This window comes from Balaenoptera acutorostrata, chromosome 10 (genome assembly GCF_949987535.1).
Source record: "Balaenoptera acutorostrata chromosome 10, mBalAcu1.1, whole genome shotgun sequence".
Lineage (NCBI taxonomy): Eukaryota > Metazoa > Chordata > Mammalia > Artiodactyla > Balaenopteridae > Balaenoptera > Balaenoptera acutorostrata.
The window spans coordinates 4,144,053-4,159,158 of NC_080073.1; the positions used below are offsets into that span (position 1 = coordinate 4,144,053).

A 15,106-nucleotide genomic window follows, 5' to 3' on the forward strand; every position below is an offset into this window, starting at 1 on the left:
CTCACTGAAGAGGCCCTATGCGATCTGGTCCTCATCCACATCTGCGCCCTTTCCTCTGACCACTTTCTCCTTCCTGCACCCCAGCCTCACTGGCCTTCTTGCTGTCCTTCAGGTGCTACAAACGCAGTCACATTGCATGGGTTTTGCACTTGTCCTTTCCTCCGCTGGCATGTCCTGCCCCTGCTCTTCTCACAGCCAAGTTCTTCCTTCTCATTCTGGTCTCAGTTCAAGTGTCAAAGAAGTGGTGCCCAAAACTTAGTGGCATAAAACAACCATGTTATGATGTTCACAGATTTTCCGGGCCAGGAATTCGGACAGGGCAAGGTGGGGAGAGCGTGTCTGTGCTCCATGAGGTCTGGAAAAGACTAAAATCAAGGAGTGACTTGATGGCCAGGGACTGGAATCAACCAGAGGTGCCTTCACACCAACGGCCGCTGCTCGGTGCTGGCTATTGTCTGGGACCTCAGCTGGGCTGGTGGCCAGAACACTTACTGGTAGTCTCTCTGCATGGACAGGTTTTGGCTTCCTCACAGCATGGTGGTTAGATTCCAAGAGTGAGTGTCCCAAGAGGGAGCCAGGAGGAAGTACATGACATTTTTATGATGTAGCCTTGGACAAAGCCAGGTCATAAAAGTAGCACCACTACTACCACACTCTGTTAGTTGAGACAGTCACAAAAGTCCACCTTCGCTCAAGGGGAGGGAACATAGTCTTCACCATTCAGTGGGAGGAGTATCATGAATACAGGATGGCTGCTGTATTCTAGCCATCACATCTGTGTCCCAGGCAGGAAGAAGGAAATGGGGGGAATCAAAAGGTTACGCTCCCGGCTGAGTTAGTCTACTTGAGACCAATTTCCTGAAAGCCTCGCTGGACAACTTCTGCTTTCATCTCATTGGGCACTCCTAGTTGCAAGGGAAGCTGGGTCAGCTGGGAGTCATTTGGTCAAAGTTGGGTTCAAGTCAGCGGCTGTATTTCTTGTGTGTTTATTCTGGGGCCCAGTCTGAAGGTACAGCAGGTACCCGGGGGAGGCTATTCCCAGGGTGATGGCAGGAGAGCAAGTAGAAACACCAGAGGGCTCCTAAGATTCACGCTCACAACTGGCTCATCGTCGCTTTTTCCCACATGGCTTTGGGCAGAGCAAGTGTCATGGCCAGGCCCAGAGGCAAGGGACAGGGATGTGCCCTCCCCTGCGATGAGGCCGTGCCAAGGGTGGGGATGCAGGGAGGGCGAGGAACCGCAGCTCTCCTGTCTTCTGTGCTCCCTCCTGCTTCACTTTCTTTTCTTTACGGCACCTTTTACTATCTAAAATGATCGAATTTATCTGTTTGTTTACTTGTTATGTTGTGTTTTTATTTTCATTCAGTTTCACATACTTTCTAATTCCCTTTGTGCTTTCTTCTTTGACCCATGGGTTATTTAAAATTATTTAGTGTCCAAATATTTGTGAATTTCCCAAGTTTCCTTCTGCTTCTGATTTCTAATTCCGTTGTGGTTGGAGAATGTGCTTTGTGTGGTTTCAGCCCTTTTAAATTTATTGAGACCTGTTTTATGGCCTGACATATAGTATATCCTGGAGAATGTTCCGTGTGTACTTGAAAAGGATGTGTGTGTGGGTGTTCTGTAGATGTCACTGGGGTCAGGGTGATGGTGGTGCTCTTCAAGTCTTCTGCGCCCTGTGATTCTCTGTCCTGTCTCCTGTCTGTCCCCGAGAGTGGGATATTGAAGTCTCCAACTGTGAGTGTTGAGTCCTCCATCTCTCCCTTCAGTTCTGTCTGCTTCGCTTCGTGCGTTTCGGGGCTGTTTTTAGGTGCTTGCTTATTGTCTGCCTCTCTCACTAAACTTGGAGCTGCTTGAGGGCAAAGCGCTTGTCAGATCTCGTCCCCAGTGGTTTGTGATGCCCGGGATGCTGTCGGCGCTCAGTAAATGCCTGATGAATAAATGATGGCGGGGTCAGTTCTTCCAACAATCTTACCATTTCTTCCATCAAAAATATTTCCCGAGCACCTCCTGTGGGTTGGGTACGGGGGACTTATGGAGGAATGACAAGTGGGAGGGCCCTGCCCTCCAGGAACTGACAGTCCAGGAGGGAAGTGGGCATGAAGGAAACAATATTAATACAATGGTGGGGGGCACCCAAAGGCTGCGGGGGCTCAGGGGAGGTACCCGCCCCAGGCGTCTGGGGGTCCAAGAAGGATTCCCAGAGGAAACGTGTCTAAGCTGAGACTTGAAGGATGGGGATGAGTTAGCTGGGTGGGGAGCAGCGAGGAAGGCTTGCACCTGGCAAAGGGATCAGCATGTACAAAGGCCCAGAGGCCAGTTGGAGAATGGTGTGATTGGGAACGGAAAGAAGTTCAGCCTGGCTGGAGCATTGTGAGTGAGAGAGCGGTGAGCACCGAGGCCAGCACAGCCGGGGCAGAGCCCGGAGAGCCCGCGAGGCATGCTTGGGGTTTGGGTTTGATCCGCTGAAGGTCCGTGAGGCCGCTGGGTGATTCTAGCAAGAGTGAGGGTGGGCTGCGGTGCTGCGGGCTGATATGAGGGCTGTGTGCCTGGGACTGATGGGCCGTCGAGTGCGGGAGGGGGAGGGCAGGCTCCAGGCTGACCCCAGGTTTCTGGCTTGCTGACTTGCTGACTCGCTAAGACAGCAAGTGCTGGAGGGGGTCAGGCTAGGCTTGAGGGGCAGATGATGGGTTAAGTCGGGGGAGGGGGGCTTGGGGAAGGACGTGCTAGTGGTCAGCTGGGTGCGGGATGTGCACCAGAAGCGGTCAAGTGTAGAGAAGTTAACTGAAGCTCCAGGAGAGGCTCAGATTTCCCCGAGGGAGGGTGCAGTGTCAGGAGAGGGCTCTCAGGGACCCTGGGAGGAAGGCGGTGCCCTGGAGGGGGTGAGCCTGCCGACTGACAGGCTTTTATGAAGGGGCGAAAGGACTTTGGGAGGGGTATCAGGCGGACACGGTACAGAAGGGCAGCGAGAGGCTCACGGATCCTCCCTGTGCCCCTCCCGCTGACAGCACCGCCCGCTCTTCTCAGCGGTGGTGACCGCTGGAAAGGGTGTCAGGGGCGTGAGGAGCACCCCAGGACACAGCCCGACTTCTCAGACTGCTCGGAGAAAGAGGAGAGTCATTCAGAAGCCCTCCCTTAGCAGCACGTAGGAGTTTAATTTGGCTGCGGCCTCGGTGCTGACATGACTGGGGCAAACACAGGATCTAGAGGGACTTTTCGGCGACTTTCTGAGTTTATTTACCTAAATTGGTGTGCTGTCAGTTTGGCCCCCCTAGTCCCCTCTTGCCTCACCCAGCCGTAGAGCATTTGTTGAGCTCCTATGTGTGCTTAGCAATTTACATACATTAGCTCATTTAATTGCACACAGTTTGTGCTCAGTAAATATTTCTCACATGGTTGGATGGGTCCAGAACTGAGTCCCAGAGAAGGTGAGTGACTTACCCAAAGTCACACAGCCAGTGAGAAGTGGAGCCAGGGCTGTTTGACTCCAGAGCCCTGAGAATGGGGAGGAGACAAATAAATGTGGAACAGTCCAGTGAGGTGGCAAGGAGCCCGAGGAGGGAGGAGTCAGTGTGAGCGGGAGGAATGAAGTCAAGGAAGGCTTCCTGGAAGAGGAGGTGTTAAGATGGACATGGATGGACAGGAAGTAGAAACAGGCCTTTTGGCAGGTAGGAGCCGCAGAAACAAGTGCACAGAGGGGAGGGCTTGGGGAGTGTAGGGTGTACAGGAAGAGTCTGGAGAGCTGGTCTTCAGGCAGAGCCTGAATACCAGGATGCATCATGTTTCAAAAAGGAGACATAGGAATTTGGGAGCCCTGAGGACTCGAGCAGGGCAGATGTAGTGAGGGAGTTGTAGGGAAGGTTGGTCTGGTGGGTTTGGTGGGAGGGGGCGATGCTGGGGGACCACAAGTTTAACCCAGACTAAGCCCCCAGACGGCCTCATGCTGGGGAAGTTGATGTATAGCCAGGAAGATTTTCTGTTTTTCAGGGGCAGGAACGAGGCTGTCTCTTACTTATTTTTGCAGCCCCTGCCCACTAAGAAATAATCTTTAATCAAGTTGGCGGGGGTCGGGGGGGTTCTGTTTCTCAGTCTTTGCTGGACTATTCCAGGGCAGAGAGAGCACATTGATCTTCGGGAGAAGCAGAGAGAAGCAGATTTTAGTTGCGTGTGAGAAAATGTGCTCGCTTTCCCCCTGAAGTGCCAGGGGTGTTGGTGAGCTCCCCATTTTGGGAGGTATGAATGCGGTAGCTGTTGGGGGCATCTGAGTAGAGGAGTTTCCTGTGCTAGGCGTGTGGCTCTTCCCTCTGTATTTTCATTCAGTTCAGGAAAAGAAATTGCTGTGTGACCTTGGAAAGTCTCTTCCTCCTTGATGCCTCACCCTGAGATGGCTGATGGGACTTAGACATTTTTAGCCATGGAAGCTTGTTTTCAAGGGAATTTCACTCAGAATGCCAGTATGAAGAGTGGATGAAAGTGGAGGCACTTTTGTTCAGAGGCAGGTGGAGGCCAAAGTCGGCTCTGACTCCACCTTCCTTGACCCTGGGTCTCCACGGAGTACAGTGTGAGAAGGACTCATCTACATCAGTGGTTCTCAAAGTGTGGTCCCCGAACCAGCTGCATCAGCATCACCTGGGAACTTGTGGGAAATGCTTAGTCTTAGATCCCACCTCAGATCTGCTAAGTCAGAAACTCTGGGGGTGGGGCCTGGCCATCTGTGTTTTCAGAGCCCTCCAGGCAATACTAACATTTGAGACACACAGATAGGTGATCCTGTAAGTTCCCTCAGCACAGGCTGGCTGTGCATGGGTACCCGGCAGCTTTAAAAAATATGGATGCTTGGGTGCCACCCTTAGAGATTTGTGTTTAATTGGTCTGGAGTGCAGCCTGGTCATCGAGTGGAAACGCTCCCCAGGTGATTGCAATTTGCACCTGAAACTGAGAACCTAGTGGGAAAGTAGCAAACATTCATTCAGCACAGTTGTGAACAAAACCGGGTCAATCCGAGGGTGAAACAAAAGTGAGTGAGACACAACCTGCTCTCTGCTTAATTGGAGGGAAGATAACAGAAACATGCAGAGTAGGTAAGTAGCCTGACAATGCAAAATCTTGTAAAGCCATTACTTTTCAGGCTGGGATACATGTTACACTGCCCCAGGTATGCAGTAGGTGCCTGGGGAATCGTTGAGGCCACGGGATAAACATGGCACATTTATTAAGAGCCCCCGCTTTGCTCTAGATGCGAAATTTTAAATAAATTAAATTGGATATATTTTGGAGAATAATGTAAAATATGCATTCATTTTTAAGCTAAAATATGAGACTTCAGAGACATTCTGAGATCGGGGTAGCTCCCTTCAGGCTGTGACCCCGGATTTCTGGAGGCCCTAGGACACTTGAGAGTCCCTTAGACTGATTGCTGAAGTAACCCAGGAAGGCCTCATGATGGAGGTGGCGTTTGAAAGCAGCTGTTTACAACCGAAACTAACATAGTATTGTGAAGCAATTATACTCCAATAAAGATCTATTTAAAAAAGAAAGAAAGAAAGATGAGCAAGATACGGATCAGATGCTGGAGGCTCAGAACAAACACACAGAGGCTGGGAAAGAGGATTCTTACAAAGCAGCAGTTCTCAAAGTGTGGCCCTGGGACCAGCAGCAGCAGCGACATCAGGGAACGTGGAAGAAATGTAAATTATCCAGCCCCACGCCCGATCTGCTGAATGGAAACTCCGGGGCTGGGGCCCAGCAAGCTTGAATAAGCCGGGCAGGGGATTTGGATGCACACTCCGCTGGGAGCCCCACTGGTGTAAAGGAATGAGCGTCAGCTGCAGAGGCCAGCGCGGCCAGCTCCTGAAGGGCCGTCAGCGACCGGCCAAGCAGACTAACTTGGCTGTGAGAGCAGGAGAGGCCGCGAGGGGTTTGGAGGAGGGTGAAAGCAGTGGGGAGCACTTGCGTGTCCTCACTCCCCCAGGGGCCTCAGAGAACTGTTTTGCTTTTTTAAAAAATGTCTTGTAACTTACCTACAGGTAAGTGCACACATCTCGAGGGTGGGGCTCAAATTTTTAATACGTGCCTGTGTGCGCACTTGTAACCACCACCCAGGTGGACCATCCCCATCATCCCAGAAGGTACCTTGTGCCCCACCCTAGTCGACGTCATCCCCCCAGAGGGTACCACGATTTTACTTTCCGTCACATTCAGTTGGTTTAGCCTGTTCCTGAACCTCATCTGAATGGAATCATGAATTGTGTATTCCTTTTGTCTCTGGCTTTTTTAGCTCAACGTAATGTGAGATACATCCCAGTTCTCCGTGTATCGGTGTTCTTTCGTATGGATCTCCCACAGTTGGTCTATCCATCCTCCTGTTAAAGATCGTTTGGGTTGTTTCCAGTTGAGGCTATTATAAAGCTTCTATGAATGTTCTAGGGAACTCATTTCTCCTCAGTATTTAGGAGTAGAATTGTCGGGTCATAGGGTGAGCATAGATTTGGCTTTATCAGAAGCTGCCAAATAGGTTTACAGCGTGATCGAAGCAATATATACCCCGACTCCCGATGTGTGGGACTAGCGCTTTCTCCACGTGCTGGCCGGCATACCCGCACTGTCAGTCCTTTTACTCATGGCCATTCTGATCGTGTAGTGGTTTCTCATGCGGTTTCAATTTGCATTTCCCTGATGATTAATGAAATTGAGTATCTTTCCTCTGTTTACTAGCCATTTGGAAATCCTCTTTTGAAAAATGTCCTAGGCTTATTTCTTAATTGGGTTGTCTGTCTTTTTCTTATTGATTTGTAGGAGTTATTTAAGTATCCTGGACACAAGTCCATTTTCAGATATGTGTACTGTGAATAGTCTCCCAATCTGTGGCTTCCCTATTCAATTTTTTCAACAGCTTAATTCAGATATAAATCTCATAACCATACAATTCATCTGTTTAAAGCATAAAATTCAATGCTTTTAAATATATTCAGAGTTATACAGTCATCACCACAGTCAATTTTGGCACATTCTCATCACCCCAAAGAAACTCCATTCCCCTGAGTTATCACCCACTTCAGCCCTAGGCACCCAGCAGTCCAGTTCTGTCTCTATAGATTTGCCTATTCTGGACATCTTATGTACAATTTTTGGTCTTTTGACACTGGCTTCTGTCATCTACCATAATGTTTTCAAGGTTCATCCATGTTGTAGCGTGTGTCATTGACTCATTCCTTTTCATGGCTAAGTAAAATTTCATTGAATGGACATACCACATTTTTGTTTATCCATTCGTCAGTTGATGGACATTTGGGTTCTTTCCACTTTTTGACTGTTATGAAAATGCTGCTGTGAACATCCATGTACAAACTCCTGCATGAACACGTTTTTCCATTCTCTTGGGTATATACCTCAGAGTGTATGCTGGATCATATGGTAACCTTTCTTTAACCTTTTGAGGAACTGCCAGACTGTTTTCCAAAGTTAGCTGCACCATTTTACATTCCCACTATTGTAGTATGATGGTTCCAATTTCTCCACTTCCTTGCAGCACTTGTTGTTATATGTCTTTTTAATTACAACGATCCTGGTGGGTGCAAAATGGTATCTCATTGTGGCTTTGATTTTGTGTTTCCCTGATGACTAATGATGTTAGGCATCCTTTCATGTGCTTCTTGGTCATTTGTATATATTGTTTGGAGAAATGTCTTTTCAAATCCTTTGCCCATCTTTTAATACGTTGTCTTTTTATTGTAATTCTGTATACAAGTCCCTTATCAGATACATGATTTGCAAATATATCCTCCTATTCTGTAGGTTATCTTTTCACTCTCTTGATAGTATCCTTTGAAGCATAGAAGTTTTAAACTTTGATGAACTCTAATTGATCTATTTTTTCTTTCATTGCTTGTGCTTTTGGTGTCATAGGTAAGAAAGTTTTGCCTAGCCCCAAATCACAAGGATTTACTCTCATTTTTTTAAGAGTTTTATAGTATTAGCTCTTTTTTTTAAAGATTTTTTTGATGTGGACCATTTTTAAAGTCTTTATTGAATTTGTTACAATACTGCTTCTGTTTTATGTTTTTTGGTTTTTTGGCCACAAGGCATGTGGGATCTAAGCTCCCCGACCAGGGATCGAACCCATACCACCTGTACTGGAAGGCGAAGTCTTAACAGCTGGACCTCCAGGGAAGTCCCATATAGTATTAGCTCTTACCTTTAATCTTTGATTTTGAGTTAATTTTTGTATATGATCTAAAGAAGGAATCCAAATTCATTCTTTTGCATATGGATATTCAAATATCTCAGCACCATTTGTTGAAAAGATTATTTTTCCACTGAATTTTCTTGGCACCCTTGTCAGAAATCAATTGACCATAAATGTGAGGGTTTATTTCTGGATTCTCAATTTCTGTTCCATTAATATAAATGTCTGTCCTTCCATCATTACCACACAGTCTTGATTCTTGTAGCCACATAGGAAGTTTTGAAATCAGGAAGTGTGAGTCTTCCAACTTTGTTCTTTTTTTAAGGTTGTTTGGTCTATTGCATCTCCATATGAATTTTAGGGTCAGCTTGTCAATTTCTGTAAAAAAGGCAACTTGGTTCTTGATAGGGGTTGATGTGAATCTGTCTTTCAACTCGGGAGTGCTGACCTGTTAACAATATTAAGTTGTGAACATGCGACATCTTTCCATTTACTTAGGTCTTCTTTAGTTTCTTTCAATGATGTTTTGTTGTTTTCAGAGTACATGTTCTCTGCCTCTTTTGTTAAATTTATTCCTAAGCATTTTATTCTTTTGCATCTTATTTACTTTTAAAATTATTCTTAGCCTTTTATTTTAAAATAATTCAAGGGACTTCCCTGGCGGTCCAGTGATTAAGGTTCTGTGTCTTTCCACTGCAGGGGGGCACAGGTTCGATCCCTGGTTGGGGAACTAAGATCCCGCATGCCTCGTGGTATGGCAAAAAATGAAATGAAAAGTAAAATTTATAGAAAAGTAACAAGAATAAGAGTAGTACACAGAACAACCAAATTCCATTTTTCCATATTCATCTTCTAACGTGAAGTCCAATTTAATAGTTTTTTTCTGTATGGTTAGTACTTTTTGTATACGGTTTAAAAAGTCTTTGCGTGCCCCACAGAAACATTTTCAGGGTTCCAAAGTATCCTCCGGTGATTGGCCAGGCCAAGTGAAGTCATGTGCCCTGGACAGCTCACGGCCTCTGCCAGGGCACAGTTGTGACCTAGGTGGGTCAAGGTTGATGTTGGTGTACGTTTGGACTCATGGGATTCCAGTGAGTCTACTTGACTTCCGGCAGCACCTTCAATGGTTTGACCACTTGCAAGGAGCGGGACATTCTGGCCACCCACTAACTGTTCAGCCCAGAGAATGGAGATGCCATGTCACCCAGAAAATGCAATGAGTGGTTTGGAGAAGGGGAAAGGAGCCAGGGGACCAGGCCCCTGAATGTGAGGTCCCTGCATCCACTACAGGCAAGTCCAGAGCAGGGCCCTGGGAACCCCGTGAGCTCCCAGGAGACTCGTCTGGGCTCCAGAGGCAGAGGCCGTCCTTGCCTCTCTGCCAGGCTGCTGCAGGGTCTCTGAGGTTGGGCAGAGCCCTGGCCAGGATTCTGGAGATCTGGGCTCCAGTCTCCCTCCTTGACCTGGGCAAGTCACTCACCTATCTGGGCCAGTCATAAAAGGAGGAATTGGCGTGGAGCAGCTGGAAGAGCTAGGGTTCTGGAGTCAGGCTGACTTGGGCTCAAATCTCGCCATCTGGTGGCCTTGGGAGTTACTTAATCCTTCTGGGTCTAATTCCCTTATTGGTAAAATAGAAATAATAATAATGCAAGCGTTCAGTAACCATCAGCATTGCTGTTTGTTGAGCACCTGACCTGGGCTGGGTGCTCGGGGCACAGAGATAAGTACCACTCAGTCTAGGGGAGAAGCAAGGCCCAGAAACGAATCTTCCTAAAACATGACAGAAGGAGGTCTGTACAAACCCTGTGCAGAAGGTACGTGTGTCCTCATTTAGCAGAGGGGGAGATTGAGGTCCATGGTGATGGAGTGACTTGCCACAGGTCACATGGAGGCAACCGTCTAGATAGACAAGGACTCATCCTCGTTCTCTAGAGCCCTCGAAGGTTGGGGCAGGAACTCCACACGGCGCTGGGGAGGCGCGTATGTGAGAGGGTGGACCGAGTCAGGAAGGCCTCCGGTGCCCCAGGGGGTTGGGCTGAACCCTGCAGGCATGAGGGCCAGTCGCTTCGTACTCCTTACTGCCTCTGGTCCGCGCACTCTCTCCCCCGATGGCACCATTGGGTCCTGGCCTGTCTCCTGTTTTGGACGACTGGAACGGCCTTCTCACTGGTCTCCCACTCCAGCCATCTCCAGTTTGTTCTCCCAAAACAAAGTGAACTTTTAAAGACAGATAACCTGGTCACTTTGCTCCCCTGCTTAACACCTTCAGTGATTCCCCACCACCCCAGGATGAAACCCAAGTCCCTTAAGAAGCCTGCTTCAGGGCCCTGTGGGGTGGGTCCCGTCTGACCCTCCAGCGTCATCATGCTCCAATCCTGCATGCAGCATGCGCGTGCGCGCGCACACACATGCACACACTTACCCACGGCACGCAAACCACACCCAAATCAGTTCCTCCTCCACCTCAGGGCCTTTGCACGTGCCGTCCCCACACCTGGAACACTCCCCCTCTTGTCTCAGTGTGGGTGTTGCCTCCCTGGAGCTAAGCCGGGTCTCCTTCCCGTGGTCTGCACAGCTCCTGTGCTTTTCCCGTCACAGCAGTTACACCCCTGTGTTGACCTCATCGTTTTGCTCACTGCTTTTCCCCTAGATTGCAAACTCTTTTGACGGCAGAACAGCGTCTCTCCCGTTCCCACTGTCCCCTCAGGGCTTGGGGCAGAGCAGGCGCTCAGGATATTTGTTGAGTGATAAGGAGATGAGGACCACGGATCTTCTACCCTCTTCCTCCCTCTGTGGTGGCTGCCAGGCAGGCCCCCAGGTGCGGTGATGGCAGAAACCGTTCAGGGAGCAATGGATGGGGCGGCGGGCCCTCGGTGCTTCCAGCCGCTGCGAGTTTGCAGAACGGATGTCTGTACGATTCCGATTGTGCTCCAGTTCATGGAATGAGTCATGCTGTTGGTGGCCGTCCTGCCCATTGGGACTGAGTCAGTTGAGTGAGAATTAATTACAGATGAGAAACCAGCTTGCAAAGCCATTAATATTTAAGCTCCCTGGAGTGTGATGCAGATGCAACCATCAGCCTTATCTTTGCTTGTCCTTCCCGCTCCCTCTCCCGCCCCCTCCCCCTCCCCCTCCCCCTCCCCCTCCCCCTCCCCCTCCCCCTCCCCCTCTCCCTCTCCCTCTCCCTCTCTAGCCCCTTCTATGTACTTTGGTCTGCGTATCAGGGTGACCCTATTCGGATCTTGGCTCCCCCGTGACTCACTCTCCTTTTCTGGTAAATAAGGGCGCTGCAGTGCATCCATCAGCAAGTATTATAAAACACCTCTGTGTTGCATGCTTTGCTGGACTTCAGAAGCATGGGAGGAAACCAACAGATGTGGCCCTGCTCTGAAGATGTCATATCTAAAATTGAACCATTGCTGCCGCAGGAATAGCGCTTTATAGTTTACAAAGCAGTTTCAAACATCAGGATGAGCCTCTCAGGAGCCTCACTTTGTATATACTTGGTGGTACTGTTATCCCCATTTTCCAGGTGAGGAAACTGAGGCTCAGATAGGTTGACAGCTTGCCCGTGATCACTTCTGGGGTAGCTGGGCTGGAACTGAGCCGATAAGGGGGCGTGTTAAAGTCCTCTGTCCACCAGCTGCCAGGTAGGAGGGGTTATCGGCCTCATCAAGCACGTTTTCTCTCTTTCTGTGGGATGCCACGGCTGAGAAGACCCTGCAGGGCTGGAGACTGGGTCCTAGTGAACACAGAGACTCCGAAGGGAGGAGTGGGTGGGCCCTCCCGTGCCAGGTCAACAGAGAAACCTCCCCTCCAGGTTCAGGATGACCCCAAGTGTCCCAGAGCCAGCTGTGGGCAGAAATAAGAATTCAGTAGCACCACCTGCTGGCTGCGTCCCCACCTAGCTGCCCTCTCACTGTCATTCATACTTTCTCCACTCTCCTAAAGTTGCTTTCAGGAAAGGCTCTGGTAGCTCAGGTACAATGTGATTCGGTTTCTAATTATGGCCCAAGCGTGTGGCCTCCACTTAAGGACACACATTCTCTCCACCCTGTTTCTGACCTGAGTGATGGGGCTGGTGAGGGCCGGCCTCAGGCAGGACCAACTCATCCCCCTTCCTTGGGACTGCAAGCCAGGGTGGCCGCCCTCCCCGTGTTCCCCCTGCCGTTCCCGGACGCAGGATGGGGTGAGGTGTTGAGGAAGTGGGGAACCTTTGTAACCTCCACATCTGCTGCCCTTCCTGGAGCACAGTGGCCTCTTTACAGATGTTCCGGGGGAGCCAGAGAGTCTCCCCAGGTCTCTGCCCCTCCCGTTCTCTGTCTCGCTCTCTCCATCAGCACCCCTCCCTCTGCTTTCTTGGCTCTCTTCGTTCCCTCTCCTCCTTTGCCTCCGTCTGCCCCATCCACCTCCCTGCCTCTCAGGCACTTTCCCTTTTCAGATCTCTATGTAAAGAAACTTTTCTAACAGTAAAAACTGTTCAGCAATGGGATTAACTGTCTTGCCCGTAATGAGTTCCCCATCAGGGAGGCAGTTGAACGAGGCAGGGTGGTGGTGCTTCCTGAATGTTGACAAGGTGACTTCACCTTCTGGATTTGGGCTGGACCATGGCTGCTGATGCTGAGATTCACCTGATGTGCCTTGCTTCAGGATTGAAGGTGGTTTCGGGATAGTCCATGTATTTAAAACCGTAGTGCTGGGCCTCATGTAATAGCATGTGTATTTGAAGATCAGACATTTTTGTTGTGAGAAAGAAGTCGTACATTCTTTATAATCTTAATGTTTATTAAATTTACTTTAATTTTTTTTAATATTTATTTGGTTGCACTGGGTCTTAGTTGTGGCAGGCAGGCTCCTTAACTGCAGCTCTTGGGCTCCTTAGTGGCGGCTCACCAGCTCCTTAATTGTAACATGTGGCCTCCTGAGTTGTGGCAGGCGGACTTCTTAGTTGCAGCTCGCAGCCTCCTTAGTTACAGCACGTGGGCTCCTTAGTTGTGGCATGCAAAGTCTTAGTTGCGGCATGTGGGATCTAGTTCCCTGACCAGGGATCGAACCCAGGCCCCCTGCATTGGGAATGCAGTCTTATCCACTGCGCCACCAGGGAACTCCCTAAATTTACTTTAATTGTTAAAGTACATAATCATGATACAGAAATTTTAGAAAACAGAGGCAAGAAGGGAAAATAACCATTCCGAATTCCATACCCCTGACACTGTAACTGTTTACATTTCATTACCTTTCAGCTTTTTCCTTTATTCATTTTTTACAAAGCTGTGTTAGGGTGGGAGACAGCTTTGTACCCCTTCCTGATTTCTTAGCACTACGCGTGAATGTTTTTACATAGTCATCATCTTCACCATTTTTACACCAGGGAGCAGATGCCTATAGTTTCTTTAGACTTTGTTTTGAAAGAACAGCCCATGAACCTCTTCAAAGCTGGATAATTGTAAAGCAAGAGCTGTTTATTTCTTCAGAGAAGGAATTACCCAACTTCTTACCCATCTTGTAAAAGAAGAGTGTGCACCCCAGTTCCCACAAGGAAGGGGAGGAATGAGCATGCTTTAAACCTACTCCCCACTGGGAGCTGTGAGGGGCTCTTTGGGCATTAGTTACCTGTGATCACCAGGTGCGTGTTGTCACCCCCGTTTCGCAGGGTCTGAGACGCCGGCGTGAGGTCCCGTGCCGTCAGTATGTACCCAGGGCTCCAAAGCCGTGGGGGAGCTGCCTGGGGGGCTGTGCTCAGTCCAGTCGACTCATGCGTAACAGGCCTCTCGGGGTTTCAGGATTTCCATGGAGCTGTCATGGGGGCCTTGGATGAGATGGACCAAGAGGGCAAGGACACGTTGGCCAGGGAGGAGCTGCGACGTGGCCTGAGTGAGCTCCCACCCATCCGCGACCTTCACCAGGGGATCCTGGAGGAGCTGGAGGAGAGGCTGTCACACTGGTGAGTGGCCCCGGACCTCCATCCCCACCTCGTTGCCATGGGGAATGCAGGAGGTGGGGTAAAAACCCCACCGTGTGAAATGGTGTCTCCATTTGACTGGTGGGGAAGCTGAGACACAGAGGTGTTAGGTCGTTCACCCAAAGTAAAACAACCGTGGGAGAGTCGACCTGAGATCCCCACCGGGGATGCAATGCCAGCCTTCACCGTCCAGCACCGTGTGGTCACAAGGCTGAGTTCTTGCTGTCCTGTCCACCCCCTCCTTGGCTGCAGGGAGAGCCAGCAGAAGGTGGCTGATGTCTTCCTGGCCCGGGAGCAGGAGTTTGAGCACCACGCCGCTCACATCCAGCAGTTTGATAGGTACCTGAGTCTGCTGGGTGAGAACTGCCTCCATGCCCCCCGGCTAGCAGCTGCCGTCCGAGAATTTGAGGTGGGTTGTCGGTAGTCCAAGAAGCAGCTCTGAGGATGCAAGGGTGGGGGTGGGCATGGAAGGGCTTAATGCAAATCAGTGAGGCTTCTTAGTGGGGCAGACGGGCAGACCTGGGGGTAGGGAGGAGAGGGTGACCCAGCAGGAGGGAAAACCCAGAACATCCCCCATTGGGCCATCGATGACAACTCCATGAGCACCAGCCATGGGGAGGGTTTTAGTAGCTGTTTCCCTGTCCAGGAGAGAAGCACAAAGCAAGCTGGGGCCCTAAGCCACTGGAGTGACCAACAAATGACCACAAACTGGGGATCCAGTTACTGGGCAGCAAAATCTGGGACTTTCTTCTACCACTAACATTAGATGCAAAGCAGGGTCTGGGAGCGACGTATAACTGAGTGTAGCACAGTCTGTGAGCCTGAAAGAATGACTGTCAGAGTGGGGTGGTGCTAATCTGGGAGGGCACCCTGGAGGAGGGGAACCTGGTTTTGGAGATGCTCAGCCTGACCAGGAGAAGGCATGGAGGGAACATGTCTGGATGGGCTCATGTGGGATGCCG

At 49.8% G+C, this 15,106-nt stretch overlaps 1 protein-coding gene across 1 annotated transcript in view; it reads left to right on the forward strand.

Annotated features, from left to right (window-relative positions):
* The window catches only part of FGD5 (FYVE, RhoGEF and PH domain containing 5), a 116,283-nt gene that overhangs the window by 69,538 nt on the left and 31,639 nt on the right, over window positions 1-15,106 (forward strand). Inside the window, exons 6-7 of the mRNA XM_007192631.2 lie at window positions 13,966-14,126; window positions 14,397-14,553. Coding sequence (XP_007192693.2) covers window positions 13,966-14,126; window positions 14,397-14,553 — 318 coding nt within the window. The remainder of the gene's footprint in view (window positions 1-13,965; window positions 14,127-14,396; window positions 14,554-15,106) is intronic.